The sequence below is a fragment of the Bos indicus x Bos taurus genome, chromosome 22, assembly GCF_003369695.1.
Source record: "Bos indicus x Bos taurus breed Angus x Brahman F1 hybrid chromosome 22, Bos_hybrid_MaternalHap_v2.0, whole genome shotgun sequence".
NCBI lineage: Eukaryota > Metazoa > Chordata > Mammalia > Artiodactyla > Bovidae > Bos > Bos indicus x Bos taurus.
In genome coordinates, this window is record NC_040097.1 from 17,889,861 (window position 1) to 17,908,828 (window position 18,968).

The 18,968-nt window shown below is 43.7% G+C and overlaps 1 protein-coding gene across 1 annotated transcript in view; it reads left to right on the forward strand.

Annotated features, from left to right (window-relative positions):
- KCTD6 (potassium channel tetramerization domain containing 6) overlaps nt 1-18,968 on the forward strand; it is a 49,580-nt gene that overhangs the window by 7,632 nt on the left and 22,980 nt on the right. The window contains exon 2 of the mRNA XM_027522745.1: nt 1,980-2,062. Coding sequence (XP_027378546.1) covers nt 2,007-2,062 — 56 coding nt within the window. The 5' untranslated portion in view covers nt 1,980-2,006. The remainder of the gene's footprint in view (nt 1-1,979; nt 2,063-18,968) is intronic.

An 18,968-nucleotide genomic window follows, 5' to 3' on the forward strand; every position in this document is an offset into this window, starting at 1 on the left:
TCCCTGCACACAGTACCTCCAAGGGTGTGGGCAGAATCCCTTAACCACCCCCCTCTATCTTTGCGCCATTTAAGGAGCCACCTCACAATTCTCCCTTGGGGAGGGGGGACGAGCAAGAGCATCAGTCACTTGTCAGTCCCTTGTGCTGTGGCCCGAGTCCCCATAAAGCTTTACCCAAAATTCCTTGTCTGGCTTCTTACCTATTTCTGTTGATTAAAGAGTCCAAGGACGCTGACTGGCAACAGTAGGACCTCTGACATAATGCTCTGTTGATTGAATCTGCAGGTGTGGAATCTGGATACTGAAGGCTGACAGTATATTCTCCTAGTCTGTGAGATATCTCATCATTTTTCAACAGTCTTTCAGAAAAAAAGGGTTTACATTTTGATGAAATTCGGTTTACCGGAGTTTTCTCGTATGGATCATGTTTTGATGTCATCTCTAAGAACTTTGCCCAACACCAGGTTGCAAAACTTCTTTGATGCTTTCTTGTAAAGTTTTACAGTTTTCCATTTAGATCTGTGGTTCATTTTGAGGTAATTTTTGACGATGAAGGACAGGGAAGCCTGGTGTGCTGCAGTCCATGGGGTCACAAAGAGTTGGCCACAACTGAGAGGCTGAACAAGAACAACAGTAAAGTTTAGGTCCAGAGTTTAAAAAATTTTTTTAATTATTTATTTAATATTTGATTGCACTGGGTCTTCATTGCTGTGTGCGGGCTTTTTCCAGTTGTGAAGAGTGGGGACTGCTCTCTAGTTGCAGTGCGTGGGCTTCTCTTTGCAGTAAAGTTTTCTTGTTGATGAGCGCAGGCTCTTGGCACACAGGCTTCAGTAGCTGTGGCCCTCGGGCTTAGTGGCTACATGGCATGTGGAATCTTCTTAGACCAGGGATTGAACCTGTGTGCCCCTCACTGGCAGACAGAGTCTTATCCACGGTTCCACCAGGAAAGTCACGAGAGTTTCTTACGTATGCATATCCACTTGTTTAACGTTATTTGCTAGGAAGACCATCTTTTCTCCACTGAATTGCTTTTGCACCTTTGTGCAGAAATCAGTTCGTTGTTTTGAGTGCTGAAGTGGGACTCTTCTGTCCCATTGGTCTCTGTGTTTATCCCTTTTTCAGTCTTACACTGTCTTAGTTACTCCTGCTGTGAGGTAGTTTTTAAAATCAAGTAATGTGAGTGTTCCAACATTTCTTTTTCAAAGTTGTTTTTTTAACAATCAGCTTATCTGAAGCTACCCAAAAAAGTGTTGATAGAATTTTTATTGGAATAGTGTTGAATCTGTAGAACATTTTAAAAAGAGCTAGTATCCTATTTATTTCAGTCTTTGATTTTTTTATCAGCCTTTTGTAGTTTTCAGCATGCACATCTTACACATATTTTATTTCTGTCCTTTTTAGGCTATTGTAAATGTTATTTTTAATAATTTTGGTTCCTAGGGACTTTGCTGGTGGCTCAGTGGTTGAGAATCTGCCTGCCAATGCAGGGGATGCGGTTTCAGTCCCCTATCTGGAAAAATGCCGCGTGCTTCTGGGTAACTGAGCCCGAGCGCCACAGCTGTGAGCCCAGGCACTGCAACTTCTGAAGGCTGTGCGCCCTGGAGCCCATGCTCTGCACAAGAGAAGCCGGCACTCTGCAGTTTGAGAGTAGAGTAGCCCCTGCTTGCCACAGCTAGAGGAATCCTGCACGCAGCAATCAAGGCCGAGCGCAGCTAAAAACGAACAAATTTTAAAAACTTTATATTTTTAGGTTTCTGATAGTTTACTCCTAGTATGTAGAAATGCGGTTGATTTTCAGGTGTGGACGTGATGTTCTGCCACTTTGCTAAACTCATTTGTTGTTTCCAGAAGAAGCTGGTTTTGTATGTTCTATGGGATTGTCTGCTTAGACAATTATGTTTGTGAAAGATAATTTTTTTCTCTCTTTCTAATATTTTGCCTTTTGTTTCTTTTTCTTCCCTTTTTTGCTGCCATTCTAGTTCCTATGTTGAGTAGAAGTGGTGAGAATGGACATCTTCACCTTGTTCCCCACATTAGAGGAAAGGCATTCACTCTTTGACCAGTAAGTGTGATGTTTGTTTAACGTTTTTGTATGGATGCTTATTCAGGCCAAGGAAGTTCCCTCTGTTTCTCAGTTGCTGAGTCCTTTAATCATGAATGGCCATTGCATGTTTGTCAAATACTTTCTCTGCATCAATTTATTAATATATAATCATTTGATTTTTCTTCCTTGGTTTGTTAACATTGTGGATTATGTTGATTGCAGCAGTGTTGCATTACTGGTATACACCGTCCTGGGTCATGGTGAGATACATGTAAAGATACACGTGTGCATGCATATATATTGCTGGCTTTTGATTTGCTAGTCTGTTGTGGAATTTTATGTGTATGTTTATGGAAGATTTCTTGTGTTGTCTGATTTTGGTATCAGTGTCATGGTGGCCTGCCTCAAATGGAGTTGGGAAGTGTTCCCTCCTCTTCTGCTTTGTGAAGGAGGTTGTATAGAATTGGTTTTATTTCTTCCTTAAATGTTTGGTAGAATTTATATTTGAAACCGTCCAGAGATTTCTTTCTCATGGAGCTTTTGACTACAAAATCTGTTTCTCTAATGATATAGAGTTATTCAGGCTATCTATTTATTCTTGGGTAAATGTCAGATGCTGTTATTTTTCAAGGACTAAGTCCAGTTCATGAAGGTTGCCAAATTTATATATGTTGATTTGTTCACAAAATTCACTTTTATGTTCTGTAGGGTTTGTAGTGATATCCCCCTTTTCATTCCTGAAATTGGTAACCTCTGTCTTTCTTCCTTATTTTTTTGTCAGTCTGGCTAGAGAATATTCATATTTTACATTTTTGCAGGTAATCAGATGATTTGGATTTCCACCTGCCTGCTGTGGGCTGTGGTTCCAAAGTCAGCTCAGTTTTTAAAGTTCCAAATTTTTAAAAACATTTTTATTATTTCCTTCTTTTTGGCTGCACTGGGTCTTTGTTGCTACAGGCAGGCTTCTCGTCGCATTGGCTTGTCTTGCTGCAGAGCATGAGTGCAGGCTCAGTGGTTGTGGCTCAAGGGCTTAGTTCAGTTCAGTTCAGTTCAGTTGCTCAGTCGTGTCTGACTCTTTGTGACCCCATGAATCGCAGCACACCAGGCCTCCCTGTCCATCACAAACTCCCGGAGTTCACTCAAACTCATGTGTATCGAGTCAGTGATGCCATCCAGCCATCTCATCCTCTGTCGTCCCCTTCTCCTCCTGCCCCCAATCCCTCCCAGCATCAGAGTCTTTGCCAATCAGTCAACTCTTCGCATGAGGTGGCCAAAGTACTGGAGTTTCAGCTTTAGCATCATTCCTTCCAAAGAAATCCCAGGGCTGATCTCCTTCAGACTGGACTGGTTGGATCTCCTTGCAGTCCAAGGGACTCTCAAGAGTCTTTTCCAACACCACAGATCAAAAGCATCAATTCTTCGGCGCTCAGCTTTCTTCACAGTCCAACTCTCACATCCATACATGACCACTGGAAAAACCATAGCCTTGACTAGACGAAGCTTTGTTGGCAAAGTAATGTCTCTGCTTTGCAATATGCTATCTGGGTTGGTCATAACTTTCCTTCCAAGGAGTAAGCGTCTTTTAATTTCATGGCTGCAGTCACCATCTGCAGTGATTTTGGAGCCCCAAAAATAAAGTCTGACACTGTTTCCACTGTTTGCCCATCTATTTGCCATGAAGTGATAGGACCGGATGCCATGATCTTCGTTTTCTGAATGTTGAGCTTTAAGCCAACTTTTTCACTCTCCACTTTCACTTTCATCAAGAGGCTTTTAAGTTCCTCTTCACTTTCTGCCATAAGGGTGGTGTCATCTGCATATCTGAGGTTACTGATATTTCTCCCGGCCATCTTGATTCCAGCTTGTGCTTCTTCCAGCCCAGCGTTTCTCATGATGTACTCTGCATAGAAATTAAATAAGCAGGGTGACAATATACAGCCTTGACATACTCCTTTTCCTATTTGGAACCAGTCTGTTGTTCCATGTCCAGTTCTACCTGTTGCTTCCTGACCTGCATACAGGTTTCTCAAGAGGCAGGTCAGGTGGTCTGGTATTCCCATGTCTTTCAAAATTTTCCACAGTTTATTGTGATCCACACAGTCAAAGGCTTTGGCATAGTCAATAAAGCAGAAATAGATGTTTTTCTGGAACTCTCTTGCTTTTTTGATGATCCAGTGGATGTTGGCAATTTGATCTCTGGTACCTCTGCCTTTTCTAAAACCAGCTTGAATATCAGGAAGTTCACGGTTCACATATTGCTGAAGCCTGGCTTGGAGAATTTTGAGCATTACTTTGCTAGCATGTGAGATGAGTGCAATTGTGCGGTAGTTTGAGCATTCTTTGGCATTGCCTTTCTTTGGGATTGGAATGAAAACTGACCTTTTCCAGTCCTGTGGCCACTGCTGAGTTTTCCAAATTTGCTGGCATATTGAGTGCAGCACTTTCACAGCATCATCTTTCAGGATTTGAAATAGCTCAACTGGAATTCCATCACCTCCACTAGCTTTGTTCAAAGTGATGCTTCCTAAGGCCCACTTGACTTCCCATTCCAGGATGTCTGGCTCTAGGTCAGTGATCACACCATCGTGATTATCTGGGTCCTGAAGATCTTTTTTGTACAGTTCTTCTGTGTATTCTTGCCATCTCTTCTTAATATCTCCTGCTTCTGTTAGGTCCATACCATTTCTGTCCTTTATCAAGCCCATCTTTGCATGAAATGTTCCCTTGGTATCTCTAATTTTCTTGAAGAGATCCCTAGTCTTTCCCATTCTGTTGTTTTCCTCTATTTCTTTGCATTGATCGCTGAAGAAGGCTTTCTTATCTCTCCTTGCTATTCTTTGGAACTCTGCATTCAGATGCTTATATCTTTCTTTTTCTCCTTTGCTTTTCGCTTCTTTTCACAGCTATTTGTAAGGCCTCCCTAGGCAGCCATTTTGCTTTTTTGCATTTCTTTTCCATGGGGATGGTCTTGATCCCTGTCTCCTGTACAATGTCACGAACCTCTGTCCATAGTTCATGTTGGATTAGGCCATGAACCATGTTGGATTAGGCCCTCCCCTAATGACTTCATTGTACCTTCATTACCAACTGCTGTGACATTCTGTGATACTGAGGGTTATGACTTCAGTATAGGAATTTGATGGGGATACAAGTCCGCCAGTAACAGTGTGGCTTTAGTTCGTCTGCTCTGTTGTTCACTGCTTACTGCTGTTTCTGCATCTGGACCAAGGAGGACAGGAGAGAAACAGCAATGGTATTCTCTCCCTGCTCTTGGAATCCCAGCTCCTCTGCTTAGAGACAGAATCCCCGCCCCCCGCCCCTCCCACCTTAGAGTGTTAAGCCAGAGAAGGCAATGGCACCCCACTCCAGTACTTTTGCTTAGAAAATCCCATGGACGGAGGAGCCCGGTGGGCTGCAGTCCATGGGGTCGCTAGAGTCGGAGGCGACTGAGCGATTTCACTTTACTTTTCACTTTCATGCATTGGAGAAGGAAATGGCAACCCACTCCAGTGTTCTTGCCTGGAGAATCCCAGGGACGGGAAGCCTGGTGGGCTGCCGTTATGGGGTCGCACAGAGTCGGACACGACTAAAGTGACGCAGCAGCAGCAGAGTGTTAAGCATCTGACCACCCACTGCTGCCGCCAGCACTAAGGTATTGCATGCAGGCTAGGGCAGGAAACAGAGAAAAGAAAACCAAGATTGAAATGGAATATTCTCCCGAAGCCCCCACCCGCCAGATCAGAAAGAGAGGGCTTCTCTTGGAACTCTTTCTGTCTGCACTCGATGAAAACTTCTGAGTTTTAAGCAGGTGCCTTTGAATTTAGGCCAGGCAGTGCTGAAGGGAGAAAACCGAACTCCCCACCAGTTTTATGGACTTTTGAATTCTGGTCTTTTTTCTGATTCTCCTGATACCATTTGCTTTCCACCATCCTTGGGTCATTGCTGTCTATGTTGAAAGGGTCTGTAGTTGCAGTTAGTATGATAGCTAGGGCAGCGTGTGCTTGTCTTTCCTTGAATCCTCACCATGTACTTTGGCATATGTATTAACTTTTCTTTAAAAAAAAAATATATATATATATATATTTATTTATTTATTTATTTATTTTATTTACTTACTTGGCTGCACCAGATCTTAGTTGCGGCACATGGGATCCAGTTCCCTGATCAGGAGTTGAACCCAGGCTCCCTGCATTGTGAGCAAGGAGCCTTAGCTACTGGAACTGTGCATTGTAAATTGTGTTCAGTATTGTTTTGTTGATTTCCAGATGTAAATTCCAATAAAGAGTATCTGAAAGTGGCTTTTCCCCTACAGCTTTGCTGATACTCGTAAGTACACATTTCTACATTGACATCGGTATTAAAGGTCCACAGGCAGGAGAAGGCATCCCAGCGCTGCCACTCACCTTGAGCTCATTGCTTATGGCATCTGTACATCATCTCTCATCTGTCAAATGAGTGTCTTGAGTCTACTTGGGCCACTGTAGCAAAATATGGTAGACATGGTAACTTAGAAAACAGCAGAAACTTTTTTTCAAATTTCTGAAGACTGGCAAGTCCTAGATCAGGGTGTCAGCAGATGTGGTGTCTGGTGAGAGCCTGCGTCCGGGTTCATAGCTGTCCATTTTATCAGTGTCTTCGATAGCAGAAGGCATGAGGCAGCTCTCCAGGGTCTTCTTTTTTTTAAAATAAGGGCACTGATCCCATTTATGAGGGCTTTGCTCTGGGACCTAATCACCTCCCAAAGCTTTCATCTCTGTCACATTGGGGATTAGATTTCAATGTATATATTTTGTTGGGGGGGTGCAATACGTTCAGTTTATTGCAGTGGAGATAGTAGTGCGTACCGTTTAAGACTGAGGGGCAGGCGAGTTCCCCAGTTCTCTCTCTACAAGGACTGGAGGAAATCTCTGGGTTCGTGGGCAGCTGGCAGGCCCACGAATATCTGTAGGCCTGAGACCTCAGAGAGATATTGGTCATGTCCAGCAGAGCAAGTGGTGACTCAGCTGGTTTATCTACGGCTTGTTTCCCCACTAGGGTGGGAAAAGGGTTAGTCTGACCAAATATAGTTCAGTATGTGGTAAAAACCCACGTAGTCAGAGATGCTCAGTAGGTCTATAAATTGATCAATCGGTATATAATGTAAATAAAGGAACATAATGTGTCATATATTGCATTTAAGTGTGTAGAGAAAAAGAAAGGCCTAGCTAGCATTGAATCTCTACTTCATTTTTACCACATACTGAATTGTATTTTCCCTGGAGAATTTTATGCATGGAGGAGGCTGGCGGGTTACAGTTCATGGGGTCGTAAAGAGTCAGACACAACTGAGTGACTTTCATTTATATATATATATTATCTGATAACATGTATATTATTTATACATGTTAATATATATTAATATATGTATATTGTATATATGCATATTATGAATTACATGTTATTTGACATATTTAGAAATCTAGATTGGAGAAGGCGATGGCACCCCACTCCAATACTCTTGCCTGGAGAATCCCATGGGCGGAGGAGCCTGGTAGGCTGCAGTCCATGGGGTCGCTAAGAGTCGGACACGACTGAGCGACTTCACTTTCACTTTTCTCTTTCATGCATTGGAGAAGGAAATGGCAACCCACTCCAGTGTTCTTGCCTGGAGAATCCCAGGAACGGGGGAGCCTAGTGGGCTGCCGTCTATGGGGTCGTACAGACTGAAGTGACTTAGCAGCAGCAGCAGCAGAAATCTAGATAGCGTGTTTGTTTTTTTTACTACATACTGAGTTGTATTTTATATTTATTGTACTTTTTTTGAGATCAGAAAACAGTGAAAACTCATTACAAGATGGTCTGTGGGAAGAGGTGAATATCTGTAGTCATGGAGGGATTTTCCCAGAGCAGCCCAGAAGGGTCTAGTGTCATGGCCACCCCCTGCCTCCTCCCTGCTCTGCGGCCTGCCTCTAACAGGGTGGTCTGTAGGCTTTGTCACTTTCCTACGACTAAAGTGACCCTTCTGCTCTGGACCTGCCAGGAGCCTTTCAGGAGCTGAGAGTTTGGAAAAGTGGGGAAAAGGCTACATTGGGAAAAGGCCCAGATGCCAGGCCCTGCTGGGGGCCCTTGATGCCTGGACAGGTTGGAGTCACTGAGCTTTTTAGAGCCCTGTTGTCTGCTCCATAACAGCCGTTTCCTGTCTGTGCTGCTCGCCTTGGGCTAAGCAAAGGCAATGAGTTGACTATGGAATCTAAGAGTAACAGAAGGGAAATATAAGAATGATTATGCTGTTGCTGCTGTTTACTCGCTAAGTCGTGTCTGACTCTTTGCAACCCCATGAACAGTAGCCTGCCAGGCTCCTCTGTCCATGGGATTTCCCAGGCGAAAATACTGGAGTGGGTTGCCATTCCCTTCTCCAGGGGATCTTCCTGATGCAGGGATTGAGCTCGCATCTCCTGCTTGGCAGGCAGAGTCTTCACCACTGAGCAACCAGGGAAGCCCAAGAATGACTGTAGGTAGCATTTATTTATCGAGCGGGTGCTCTGTGCTTGGCACTATGGCAGGTATTTATATACTGTATATCTTTTTTTTTTGTGTGTGTGTGTATATCTTATTTAATGTAGTGTTCCCTCACAACTTCTCTCAGAGGTGGTTGTTATTACTAATATATTTATTTCTATCGATGATATACTCTATACAGAATTCAAAGGGCATAAAGATTTTTGCTGTGATTCTCTAATTGAATAATTCTGGTAAATTAATAGTAGAGATAAAACAAATATGGTAAATGGTAACAGTTGTAGAATCTAAGTGGTCAGGATGGTCGTTATACTATTATACTATTCTTTCAACTTTTCTGTATGTTTGAAACTTTTTCATCCCAAATTTGGGGATAGAGAAAGTGAATTTCCCCCCATCCCCATCTCTCTTATGACATTTACCTTGCAGGAGACAAGCATTGCTACTAATTTCCTGCTTCTCCTTGGAGAGATAATGCGAATTTTATGAGTGTGTTCACACACACTTAGATTATGTCTGGTATTGCGTTGATAGACATTAGGTTTTGGAAGCTTATAAGGGTGCTGCCTAGAAAAGGCCATGCAGGTGAATTCCCACAGACCCTTTCCCGGGGGTTGGAGACCGTTTTGTTCCCCAGTTTCACCTGTAGAGGGCACTCTCTCATCTTGACTGGCAGCAGCAAGCTGCAGCAGGTTCAGAAAGGACCTTCTCAGGGGTGCTGCCACGTGTCTCACGAAGAAGGGGTCCTCTAAAAGTATAAATACTTGTGTTCTCTGGCCTTAGCCACATTTGTTGTGGGAAGCAAAGCTCAGACTCTGAGCGCACATTTTGGTTTTGCAGCAGCAAAGGGAAAGGTTGCTCAGAAAGCCTCACCCACGTGCTTGCTGTACCACGAACTTTCACAGGATGGATAAAACTCTCCATTTCCAGGCCCGAGAAGCACTTCATAGCATCCTGGACATTTTGATGTAGATTACTTGACTAGAGTTAAAAAATTCTTTTTTGACCAAAGGAAAGCCATTGTGTTTAATATGTTGAAGTGAAGTGAAAGTCACTCAGTCGTGTCCCACTCTTTGTGACCACATGGACTATACAGTCCATGGAATTCTCCAGGCCAGAACACTGGGGTGGGTAGCCTTTCCCTTCTCCAGGGGACCTTCGTTAGACCTCCTTTATGAAACCCTGGGGTTGGAAGGTGTCTGTGAATTAATAATACTAGCCTTATTCTATGTCTGGTTGTTATGCAACTTAGGGAGACAAGATTGCATCACATTATCTCCGAATCTGTATAAAAATGAAGAGTAGTATAATAGTGAGTACATAACTTAAAGTTTTTATTTATTTATAAAAATGTTCGTGTATTTGGCTGTGCTGGGTCTCGTTGTGGCGTGTGGGAACTTTTTACCTGTGGCATGTGGGATTGAGCTCCCTCACCGGGGACCGAACCTGGGCCCCTGCACTAGGAGTGCAGAGTCTCGCCTCTGGACCACCAGGGCAGTCCCAAGAGCTTTGTCAGTTTGAGAATGTTACATAAGTGGAATCATGCAGCATGAAATTTTGTTTTTTTCCCACTTAGCATAAAGCCCTTGAAATCCATCCAAGTTATTGCCTGTATCACTAGCTTGTTCATTTTTATTGTTGAATATAGTTCCATGGTCAGGATGTACCACATGTGGTTTGTTTAATCATTCACCTATTGTAGGACATTTTTTGGTTGTTTCCAGTTTGGGACTATTGCAGAGCAAGCGACTCTGAACAATCCTGCACAGGTTTTTGTGTGAACATAAGTTTTCATTTCGTTGGGATAGATGCCCAGGATTGCAATCGCTGGGTTGTAGGATAAGTGTATGCCTAGCTTTTTAGAAGCTGCCAAATATTTTCCAGAGTGCTGTACCATTTCACATTCCCATCCACAGTTTTCTTTTCATACAAATGCTATTGACTAGTGTTAGCACAACGGCACGAGGCCAAAGCCACGTGAGACTCTGAGATATTTTTAATTTCTAGAGAAAATTAATATACATTAGATGGAGAAGAAAAGAGAGCTCAGGACTAATCTCTTTGTTAGTCCACAAGGCCTCATGTTTATTATCCTGGGTTTTCAGAATGATTCTTCCCTCACCATCAAGCTAACCTTTGTTGGAAAGCCGCAGCACATTGCACAGGCCACTGGGGTGTGCCCCTGACCTCTGACCCCTGCTTGTATTCTGTCCCAAGGCTCCCTAGGAAGCTTGGTCTCATTGTGGAATCTTCTACCTCCGAGAATAGTCATTCAGACACCTTTCATTTCAGGAGTCATTTCAGAACCACCTCCTCCCAGGGGCTTCTGTACTTAACCTGCTCACCAGGTCCCCAGCACTAAACAGCATGAATGTGTCTGTCCACCCTGACCCCTATCCTCCAAGCTTTAGTTAGGGTCCAGATGTCAGGTCACGCCCTTCCTCGTGTCAAGAATGCAGGCTCCAGGTCATGCTGCCCTTCCTGATGTCCTTGGACAAGTAGTAACAGCTGAACCTGAATTTGCTCCCCTGTACAGTTGAGATGATAGATTATAACAATACCTACTAGCAGGGCCATTTGGTTGTCCTGAAGGTAGTAACAGGGCATCTACCATGGGCTGGCTGAGGACACAGTGGTGAACAAAGATGGGCCTTGTCCTCAGGGAGCAGAACTAAAAGAGAACAAAACTACAGTGTTCAGCCCAGCCTTTGACATGTAGTTGACAAACGTTAGTTGTTTGATTATTGTAGTTAAACTCAATACTTGTATATGGATCTGAATGGAATATGAACCCAGTATTATACATCAGGTCTAGTATAGACTCGTTCATTGTAGTCAGCCATTAATTACTATTAATTGTTAGGAGGTATGCTGGTTAATTGCTGACCAAGGTCACTCCATTTTGAGCTTAACACTTAGAATTATTCTGAATTTAATATCTTATGTCAAGTTCAGTAAAAGTCTCTCACTGTAAACATATAGCTTAGAAAAAAGTGTTGTTATTCACACTTGCAAAAAAGTCCCTAACAGTGTGTTCAAAGGTTCATATATTATCAAAAGCCTCCCATAACAGTAAAGAACAATTTTATTGTTCATAAAAAGTCACACATTCATAAATAATTAATCAGAATACAAAATTTAGCAGGGGGAAAAAACCCTTAGAGGAAATTAATTTTTTAAATTTGTAAAGATGTCCAAAAGTTGGCAAGAAAAAAAAAAAAGAAGCAGCAGCAGATGACAGCTGAATGAATACTGATAGAGTATTTGACTTGGAGGCAAACTGTTCATTATGCACTTGGTTACTGAGCAAGCTGGTCACTAGGACATGGAGCTCTGGCCAGAGTACTCTGTTCGTAGGCCGGAACCAACATGATGGCCGTGGGCGGGTTGGCTGCTGTTGGTAGGGCTGGATGGAAGTGTCCTCTTGGATGAGTCTTAAGCTACACCTCTGCTTCCAGGAAGTGGGGAGAGGGATAGGGGGCCTCTCTGACTTCCACATGGTAAACTGGGGCCTTGTTCCCGTCACAACCACAGATCAGATCAGATCAGTCGCTCAGTTGTGTCCGACTCTTTGCGACCCCATGAATCGCAGCACACCAGGCCTCCCTGTCCATCACAAACTCCCGGAGTTCACTCAGACTCACGTCCATCGAGTCAGTGATGCCATCCAGCCATCTCATCCTCTAGCGTCCCCTTCTCCTCCTGCCTCCAATCCCTCCCAGCATCAGGGTCTTTTCCAATGAATCAACTCTTGACATGAGGTGGCCAAAGTACTGGAGTTTCAGCTTTAGCATCATTCCTTCCAAAGAAATCCCAGGGCTGATCTCCTTCAGACTGGACTGGTTGGATCTCCTTGCAGTCGAAGGGACTCTCAAGAGTCTTCTCCAACACCACAGATCAAAAGCATCAATTCTTCGGCGCTCAGCTTTCTTCACAGTCCAACTCTCATATCCATACATGACTATTGGAAAAACCATAGTCTTGACTAGACAAACCTTTGTTGGCAAAGTAATGTCTCTGCTTTTGAATATGCTATCTAGGTTGGTCATAACTTTCCTTCCAAGGAGTAAGCGTCTTTTAATTTCATGGCTGCAGTCACCATCTGTAGTGATTTTGGAGCCCAGAAAAATAAAGTCTGACACTGTTTCCACTGTTTCCCCATCTATTTCCCACGAAGTGGTGGGACCGGATGCAGTGATCTTCGTTTTCTGAATGTTGAGCTTTAAGCCAACTTTTTCACTCTTCACTTTCACTTTCATCAAGAGGCTTTTGAGTTCCTCTTCACTTTCTGCCATAAGGGTGGTGTCATCTGCATATCTGAGGTTATTGATATTTCTCCCGGCAATCTTGATTCCAGCTTGTGTTTCTTCCAGTCCAGCGTTTCTCATGATGTACTCTGCATATAAGTTAAATAAACAGGGTGACAATATACAGCCTTGACATACTCCTTTTCCTATTTGGAACCAGTCTGTTGTTCCATGTCCAGTTCTACCTGTTGCTTCCTGACCTGCATACAGGTTTCTCAAGAGGCAGGTCAGGTGGTCTGGTATTCCCATCTCTTTCAAAATTTTCCACAGTTTATTGTGATCCACACAGTCAAAGGGTTTGGCATAGTCAATAAAGCAGAAATAGATGTTTTTCTGGAACTCTCTTGCTTTTTCGTGATCCAGCGGATGTTGGCAATTTGATCTCTGGTTCCTCTGCCTTTTCTAAAACCAGCTTGAACATCAGGAATTTCATGGTTCACATATTGCTGAAGCCTGGCTTGGAGAATTTTGAGCATTACTTTGCTAGCGTGTGAGATGAGTGCAATTGTGTGGTAGTTTGAGCATTCTTTGGCATTGCCTTTCTTTGGGATTGGAATGAAAACTGACCTTTTCCAGTCCTGTGGCCACTGCTGAGTTTTCCAAATTTGCTGGCATATTGAGTGCAGCACTTTCACAGCATCATCTTTCAGGATTTGAAATAGCTCAACTGGAATTCCATCACCTCCACTAGCTTTGTTCGTAGTGATGCTTTCTAAGGCCCACTTGACTTCCCATTCCAGGATGTCTGGCTCTAGGTCAGTGATCACACCATCGTGATTATCTGGGTCGTGAAGATCTTTTTTGTACAGTTCTTCTGTGTATTCTTGCCATCTCTTCTTAATATCTTCTGCTTCTGTTAGGTCCATACCATTTCTGTCCTTTATCGAGCTCATCTTTGCATGAAATGTTCCTTTGGTATCTCTGATTTTCTTGAAGAGATCCCTAGTCTTTCCCATTCTGTTGTTTTCCTCTATTTCTTTGCATTGATCGCTGAAGAAGGCTTTCTTCTCTCTTCTTGCTATTCTTTGGAACTCTGCATTCAGATGCTTATATCTTTCCTTTTCTCCTTTGCTTTTCACTTCTCTTCTTTTCACAGCTATTTGTAAGGCCTCCCCAGACAGCCATTTTGCTTTTTTGCATTTCTTTTCTATGGGAATGGTCTTGATCCCTGTCTCCTGTACGGTGTCACGAACCTCATTCCATAGCTCATCAGGCACTCTATTTCTCACTTCCACTGTATAATCACAGAGGCCCCCAAATAGTAACCAAAAGATGTTCATTATGGTAAATGAATAGACAGAGTAAGGTAACATTGACTCCAGTCACTGTTCCTCAGCCATCCAGCAATGTGACTTTGCAAAAGTACTCTAAGCTCTCCTCAGCCTGAATTTACTCATGCATAAAATGTCAGTGGACTTAGATTGTCGCTGCCATCCCTGTAAGCCCAAGATTTCCTGAGATTTCACTGCTGTCGGGACTCCTCCCATGCTCTGACCTTTCCAGAAGGCTGGAGGCTAGAATGGAGATAAGGAGTACCATTTTTTTTTTTTTTTGAGGCGTTTGAAGACAGGCATGACTTTGCTATAGCAAAGGTTAATGTTCCGTGTCTCTAAGATCCATTTCCCTAGGCTCTCAGAATGTAAATGTTAAAGCGATGAAAACAGCGAAATCTAGCTCTGGTTCATTTGAATCAGGGCTCCTCACCCCTCATGGTGCAGTCCTGGAACAGAAGGCCTCCTCTGTGGCCTGCAGCTTCATAAACTTGGGTTTAGGTTGTCAGCACTGATTTAAACAGATTTGGTAGTTCAGTTTGCTTCTGGGAAAGAACTGACATTCACAGTGGGGTTTGGGGGCTAACAGTGAAACCTGAGCTGGCTTCTTCCCTCCCTGGAGGGGCAGAGTGAGTCAGATGTTTGCACAGAAGGCTGTGGTGTCAAATCCTCAAATTCACAGGCCTTATGCTTTCTCCACTTCAAACCAGAAAGGTGTTGCAACACGGTTTTAATTGCTAAACCCTAGCTGCAAACCCAAATCTTGGGATTTATTAAGAGTTGGGTGTGAAAGGCAATGAATACTGGCTGTTTTCTGCCAGGTGTGTTTCTTTGTTCCTCCTTCACTCATTTGCTTCTGTGTTTGTGCCTAAAATCCCGGATCAAAGGGCTGCTGTCCTCCAGGCTCTAGGCCTATAGTGGTGGCTACTTTTTGCCTTCATTTCGCTTCCTTGCTGGAATCTGTAGACCTTGTATTCATTCACCTCAGTCTGTTGAGAATAAGCAACTCTTGAAATCTTCTTGCTGTAGCTGGTATGCATCTCAGCCCGCAACTCAGGTGGGCAAGAAATAAGGCTTGCTTTCCTAGAACTGCACTCTGAGTGCAGGTCTCTGTCCTGCTAAGCTGGTGTAAAGCCTCTAACAGCAGTCTGTCCTGGGCACATCCACCGTCTCCTCGGCAGTACATACATACTGAGTGTCTCTCGGTCCTGGGGTTTAACCAAGGGGGAGAGGGAGAACTCTGGCTCTGGGTCATTAGTCACATGGTTGTCATTCGTCACAGGACTTGTTGGCTTCGCCCATGTTGACTTAAAAATATGAGTAGTCACGATCTGAAAGTTGAGAGTTATGTTTTATTCAGTAGGAATTTTTAGGACTTCAAGCCTGGGAGACAGCATGTCAGATAACCCAGAGGGCACTGGCTGGGAAGGGTGGGGCTGTTGGATTATATGGAAATTTGCAACAAAGGGCAGGTAGTCTAAATATCAAAAATATTTTTGTGAATTAAAGAAAACCAGATATCTCAAATTAAGGAATTTAGTGCTTCTCTGTATGTGGGAAGATGCAAGTGTCTGGGCTCACTGAAATCATCCCTTTCAGCTGCACCTCAGCTATCTGGGGCCAATATCCTGTGGTTTTCCTCAGTGTTCACCACAGAGAGTGGCTGCTGGATTGCAGGTATCCTTCTCCTTCCTGGTTGCTCTTAGGGCTCAGAAATTCACAATTGGAGGGCCTAAATTGCAGATGACTGTGACATCCTTGTTTATGGATATGACAAGAAATACTCCATTTCTCACCTGTGTGGCCCCTTTGGCTCCAGGGTTCTCTGCTGCTTTCCTGACATTGTGGGGCCCCAGGAATATTTGAGGTTGTCCCTCAGGCTCTTTGCACCACCTTTCATAGGCTTGCAGACTCCAGGCAGCATTCCCAGAATCATTTCCCTTTTCAGGTAAGAGGAAGGGAGAAAGGAAAACACAGGAAGAACTGACGGTGTGGATTAACAGTCTTGGCATAATCAGGCTGGTAGTCAGTTCACCCTTTACTCCAGCTCTGTGTTTCTACATGGGAGATTATAGGCATCTACTTTTTAAAAAGGGATAATTAAATGTTAAAAAGTAGTCTCCTTTTAACATCCATTGAATACATTCTGAACCCTGGCATTATCCAATTTAATCAGCACACCTGCCTTTTGAACTAAGAACTATGGTTATATCCATTTTTTACAGATCTGCACACTGAGGTTCAGGAAGATAAGAAACTTGCCAAAGGTCACACAGTCAGTAGTGAGAGAGTTGGGATTTGAATTTCAGTCATCTGGACTCTAAAATCCAAATCCTTATTTGTAGGCAGTGCTCAGCTACATCCTAAATGCTCAGCAGTAATGCCAGACCTGTAAGCCTAGGATAGAGTTTAAAAACTTCTGTTTCTATGAAATTTGTAGTATAGTTTAGCCCTTCTCTCAATGGGCTGTAAAACAGCACCCAGCAGTTACTCCAGCAGCCAGGCCCATGTTATGAGCCCCATAAATGCTTGTTACCTGATTGATTATGCATCTCACAAGCAATTTTGCACTTGAAATACTTGTGACTGGTTCAGAAGTGGCCAAAAAATGAGAAGTTGCTGGCGGCATTGTGTTCCCTAAAAAAAGTAAGAAATACCCTTCTAGATCTGTTAATTTTTTTTTTTTTGCCTGTTGAGGTTCCTTTAATTCTTCTTTCATTTGGATTTCCTAGTCCCGCCAGACTCACTCAGAATGGGATGCCCTGCAGGGTTTTGGCAAGACAGTAAGAACTGGCCTTTATATCCTGGCTTGGACACTTGCTGTTTGTATGATCTGGGCTCATCATACACCTGTCTGAGTCTCCACAAAATTTCTATAAAACAGGGGCAATAATAATAACCTATGTCAAGGATATTATGAGTGTACATAATAGTTACTCGATTCCTAGTTCTTATCTTTATTAATTAAACCTGTCAATTTAGACATTAAGGTCCTTCTGAAAACTCTTTACAAATGCCATGCATGAGAAAAAAGAAGAAGAATGTCATGGATGGATAGATTAAGGAATTCACGTTAACCAATACAGCTTAAAGATGACATGCCAAAAGGATGTTTTCAGCTGCAAGGAAGAGAAAATGCCGACCCAGACTGGCATAAATAGTAAGAAAATATGTCATCCAAAGGTGTGGCTGTTGAATCAGTGGCTTACTGGTGTTGGTAAGGACCCAGGTTTCCCTGCTCTCTCTCATCCTTCTCTAGAGTAGGCTGTATCTACTGGTGGTCACAGGTTAACTGGAGCAGCAGGTAAAGGCATCCTACCTGGATACAGCAATATCCAGAGGTAGAGCAGGGGGCTTTTATTCCAGTTTCTTCTTCTTAGGAGGGCTTCCCTGGTAGCTCATTTGGTAAAGAATCTGCCTGCAATGCAGGAGACCCCAGTTGGATCCCTGGGTTGGGAAGATCTGCTGGAGAAGGGATAGGCTACCCACTCCAGTATTCTTGGGCTTCCCTTATGGCTCAGCTGGTAAAGAATCCGTCTGCAATGGGGGAGACCTGCGTTTGATCCCTGGGTTGGGAGGATACCCTGGAGAAGGGAAAGGCTCCCCACTCCCATATTCTGGCCTGGAGAATTCCATGGACTGTATGGTCCATGGGTTGCGAACAGTGGACATGACTTTCACTCACTCACTCACTTTTTGGAAACCAGGAAACCTTTCCCACAGTCATCCCATCAAATATACTTTACATTGCAGTTGGCAGAACTGAATTACATGCTAGAGTCTAATGAGACCCCTAAGGTGGAATTAAACCAGTTAGGATTTTAACTCTGAGCTGGGGATAAGTCATGTTAGGGAGGATGGCTCCTTGAATGAAACGCAGGTTCCATTAGCAAAGGAAAATGCGGGGGGGGGGGGATTGTTTTGATCACCTCCTCTTCTCCCCATTAGTGAGGAGGTATTCCTACCCTATGGTTGTGGGGATGGCCAGACACACGACCCTTGCGCTGGGCAGATGAGACTGACAGCAGTTGTTAGTCCCTGGTTGTCTCAGCCTTGGGAGGAGGACGCCACACACCCACGCAGGACCACATGAGAATACACTTGGGGACCAAGAATGCGTCGTCACAAGAGGCGAGGTGCCACTTAGCTGCTGCAGGAGGATCTGATTGGCTTTTTGGAATAATTCCATGGGCTGGCAGGAACTGAAGCCCACTTCTCAGGGTTAAGCAGGAACTGTGCCTGATGCCCTCAACAAGAAGGGTTATATGGCTAGGGGACCTTATGGGTGCAGAAAAATGGATAAGGAGACTTGTGGTTAGGCCATTTAAGGTCCTCCCAATTTTATCAGATGTCAAGGCAGCACATAATACAGAGCTTTAATTTTAGGACTTAACAACACAGGTATGGATGTGGAATATCTTACATGTGGCAGATGACCATCCATCTGAGCAGCCATCCTTTCCTGCCTTTGTCATCCATCCAGCTGTCCAGTATCCATCTGTCCATGCAGCCATCCTGCCGGCCTCTATATCTTCCACAATGGATTGACACTATGACTGCTTCTCTGGTTAGTTTCCATGGCGTCCAGTGCATAGTTGTTTGAGAGTAGTCAACATTTGGATCAGCCCTTCTAGTCCTGTTGCTAACTCTTCACCTTTCTCAACTCTGCATTTGCCAGTAGAATCAACTCTTTTGACCCTGGAATATGTTTGTTTTCTGCTCTACTTCTGCTTTTGCTATAACCATCCTCCTTTCTTTTAAACTATTGTCCAAATTTCCCCTCCCTTGAGCCAACCCCCTCATCACTCAAACACACTTTCTCTCCCTTCCCTGAATTCTGGTTCTTTC